Source organism: Strigops habroptila, chromosome 12, assembly GCF_004027225.2.
Source record: "Strigops habroptila isolate Jane chromosome 12, bStrHab1.2.pri, whole genome shotgun sequence".
NCBI lineage: Eukaryota > Metazoa > Chordata > Aves > Psittaciformes > Psittacidae > Strigops > Strigops habroptila.
In genome coordinates this window covers 136,939-140,772 of record NC_044288.2, presented here as the reverse complement: position 1 = coordinate 140,772, position 3,834 = coordinate 136,939, and the positions used below count along the sequence as shown (strand labels likewise).

At 55.0% G+C, this 3,834-nt stretch overlaps 1 protein-coding gene across 1 annotated transcript; it reads right to left on the bottom strand.

The window, feature by feature from the left end:
• Nucleotides 1-758: 758 nt before the first annotated feature.
• LOC115615610 (olfactory receptor 14A16-like) lies at nucleotides 759-2,005 on the bottom strand. The gene has a single exon (XM_030503962.1). It carries the CDS (start codon nucleotides 2,000-2,002, stop codon nucleotides 1,025-1,027), a length of 978 nt encoding a protein of 325 aa, XP_030359822.1. The 5' UTR covers nucleotides 2,003-2,005; the 3' UTR covers nucleotides 759-1,024.
• Between the last annotated feature and the right edge of the window lie 1,829 nt (nucleotides 2,006-3,834).

Genomic DNA, 3,834 nt, shown 5'->3' with positions numbered 1-3,834 from the left:
AGGTGTCCCTGCCCATGGCAGGAACTAGATGATCCTAAGGTCCTTTCCAACCCTAACCATTCTATGATTCTATGCTTCTGTGATTCTATGTACTCGCTGTGAGGAATAGTCTATCTTGCATGATCCCCATAGCATCCCTTTGTGCCCTGTCCCCCTTCTGTTCCTCCTGCTTGAGGTAGCCTCTTCCTTGAGCCTACCCAGCCCTATCTGCATCCACGTGGGGTTTCGCAGACATCCCTGCTCTGGGATCTGCCAGGCTGTGGCCAAGGAGAGAGGTTGAGCAGGGCTGGCCATTCCCCCAGTGCAGGCACTGAGCCCAGCCACAGGAGGGAAGTGGCCGTGCAGCAAAACTCACGCATAAATGTGTGCTGAGGGGTCAGTGCTGGAAGTGGACGATTCGCGAGGCCACCAGTGACAGCTCAGTCCAGTCTCATTGTCTAACACATCACTCCATGCCATTCACCCCTGAGACCATAGAGAACCCCAGCAGAGCAGCATGGCCAGGTGCGGGCAATTTCTTCAGCCTGTTCCTGACCTCAGCTTTGGAAGAAGAGCCCAACCTCCAACATCTGCAATGAGGAAATCCACTTTTATTACAGAGATTTCACAAGGGAGGCCCTGTGTCCCCTGCTCTCCTCCCCAGGACACCCTGAGAGGTCTGTAGCCCCCCCATGCCATCCCATCTCCCCACACCAGCACAAAAGCCCTGGCCCTTGGGCTCCTCCAGAGCTCTGACTGCTCCAGGCACAGCGCAGCCATCCCAGAGCTGGAGCAGCCAGAAAGCTGATTTCATTCCCCTTCATTCCTGCCATGTGAGGACATATCACAGAGAAGAAGTTGCTGCAGGATCATTTATTTCCCTTAAATACAATGAGAGACCCCACTGACACAAAGTCTGTGGGTCAGACAAGACGGGCAAATACTGAAGTAGGAAGGGATGAATACTGACATGTCTTTGAAGATAATACCATCACAAGTGGAAAAAGGAAAACAACTGTAAAGCAGAAAAGACAGATGTGGCCTGTCATGACCTGCACTGGGAGCCCTTTGCAGAGGAAAGCAGGCAGTGTATGGCTGCTGAAACACATCCAGTCACCAGCTTCCTCACAGCATCCCTGAGCTCCTGGTTCCTCAGGCTGTAGATGAGGGGGTTCACTGCTGGAGGCACCACCGAGTACAGAATTGCCACCACCAGATCCAGGGATGGGGAGGAGATGGAGGGAGGCTTCAGGCAGGCAGATGTGCCAGTGCTGATAAACAGGGAGACGACAGCCAGGTGAGGGAGGCATGTGGAAAAGGCTTTGTGGCGTCCCTGCTCAGAGGGGATCCTCAGCACGGCTCTGAAGATCTGCACATAGGACCCCACAATGAAAACAAAACACCCAAAGAAGAAACAGGCACCAACCACAAGAAGCCCAACTTCCCCGAGGGAGTCGTCTGAGCAGGAGAGCTTGAGGATCTGGGGGATTTCACAGAAGAACTGCTCCACAGCATTGCCTCGGCAGAGGGGTAGTGAAAATGTATTGGCTGTGTGCAGCAGAGCAACGAGAAACCCACTGCCCCAGGCAGCTGCTGCCATGTGGGCACAAGCTCTGCTGCCCAGGAGGGTCCCATAGTGCAGGGGCTTGCAGATGGCCACGTAGCGGTCATAGGACATGATGGTGAGAAGAGAAAACTCTGCTAAAATAAACAAGAGAAAGAAAAAGACCTGTGCAGCACATCCCAGATAGGAGATGGCCCTGGTGTTCCAGAGAGAATTGGCCATGGATTTGGGCACAGTGGTGGAGATGGAGCCCAGGTCCAGGAGGGAGAGGTTGAGCAGGAAGAAGTACATGGGGGTGTGGAGGTGCTGGTCGCAGGCTGTGCTGGTGCTGATGAGGCCGTTGCCCAGGAGCGCAGCCAGGGAGATGCCCAGGAAGAGCCAGAAGTGCCAGAGCTGCAGCTCCCGCGTGTCTGCGAATGGCAGGAGGAGGAAGTGGGTGATGGAGCTGCCATTGGACATCTGCTGCCTCTGGACGTGGGGCCTGTTCAAACCAGGAAAGGACAGGGAAAAATTACGACATAGAAATCCCCCCTGAAATGCATTTCCTTTCTCTGGTTTGTGCTGGCTGAGTGTGGTGTGAGGAGCAGGACCTCTGCCCATGTGCTGCCATGGCGTCAGTTTTGCTCTGAAGCAGTGCTTTATAGACCTCTGATGTTCACAAGGGATGTCAGATGAAATCCAACTTGATTGTAAAGTTCAGTACTTGTACTCATGAATCGAATGAATCTGGGCTGCACAAGAGAGGCTCAGCATGGCCTTAGAATAATTTTGACTGCGTTATTTATTGACTAGCATAACACTGCTGAGGCTTCTTTCCAGGGGTATAAATCCTTCTTTGTATGACTGAAAACCTGAAGAGTATCGAAACAGGCAAAAGGCCTTACCTCTTTGTAGCTTAGTGCAGAGCCAGGAGAGGTGCAGTGTCCATCAGAACCTTCACATTAGCCCTGTGCTTACAATTGCACTGCCTGCACACACAAATTAAGCTTAAGCAGCCCCACAAATATCTGTCCTGTGCTGAGAGCAAGGGAGCATGGTTTCAAAGGGCCGATCACGGAGCTCTCATGAGGAGAAGCAAAGGACTGTGCCCAGCAGAGCATGGCCAGCAGCCACCTCCAGTGCCAGACACCAAGAGAGCTGCCTGAAGGCACCCTCCCCAGGCCTGGGCTGCACTTTCCCCCCACTCCCTGCCCATGGCTCTGCTGCCTGGAGCTGTCCCTGCCAGGAGCTGCTGCTCTGTGCCCAGCTCTGCTCCCTCTCAGTGCTCCCAGAGCCCATCCCATGGGCTGTGTGCTCAGCTCTGCCCTGCACACCCCTCCCGGCAGCAGGGCTCTGCCCAGGGGCATCTCTGCCTGTGCAGGGGCTCAGGAGCAGCTCAGACAAGTCCTCACAAGACTCTCAGTGCCTTCTCCAAAGCAGAGAAGTAAATTCCCAGCTCCCACTGCCCAACCTGCCAACCAAGAGTGAAAAACATCAAAGCTCAGGGTACTTCCCTATCAGGTAAACGCTGCCTCAGTGTCTTTCAGAAGGACCATCTGCAATATCGTCAGAGTGATGTGGAGCTCTGAGCAGCCCTGACCCACACAGCACCCTCTCAAGTGCACAAGAACACTCTTCCTTCCCTGCCAGGGGTTGTTCCTTCCTCTCCAGCGCCGTGGGGAGCTCCCGGGCAGGCTGAGTGCTGACCCTGGGAGGCAGCAGAGTCCCTGCCCCGGCACACAGCCCCTGGGGTGCAGGGACCCTGCTCGCAAGGACAGCGCTGGGCACCCCTGGCTGCACACCCACATTCACACCCTGCAGCCAGCCCCGGGACAAGGGACCTGGCTTGTCCTGTCGCTTGCATGGTGCACAGGGAAGCCCTGCTCTGCAGCACATCCTCCTCCACATCTACACAGAGAAACTAACAGAGTCCTCCTGACAGATCCCATGGACTGTCTGAGGCAGCAGCTTGAGAAGATCCCTCCAGGAACTGCAGCTGCATTGCCCTGCACACAGAGCCTTACCGCACACAGGGCTGGGAAGGTTTCTCCTGCAAGGAGCTCTCAGCATCCTCCACTGCCAAGTGCCTTTAAGCTCAACCCAGGGTGGCACTGCCTCTGCTCCTCTGGGCGCCCTCCAGGGCTCCCTGGGACTCCAGGGGAACACCATGGGAAACAGCCTGAAGCAAGCACTCATGTTCCCTCCCTCAGCTGGGAGACACACTGCCTTCCTGCAGTGTCATTTCTCTGCTGAGAGACAGAGTTTGGTCTGAACATCAGCTTTTCTTAGAACTGTAGAATCATTCACTTTTG

Excerpts from the sequence above, each read along its gene's own strand:
- LOC115615610 (XM_030503962.1), bottom strand. The coding sequence starts at position 2,002 with ATGTCCAATGGCAGCTCCATCACCCACTTCCTCCTCCTGCCATTCGCA.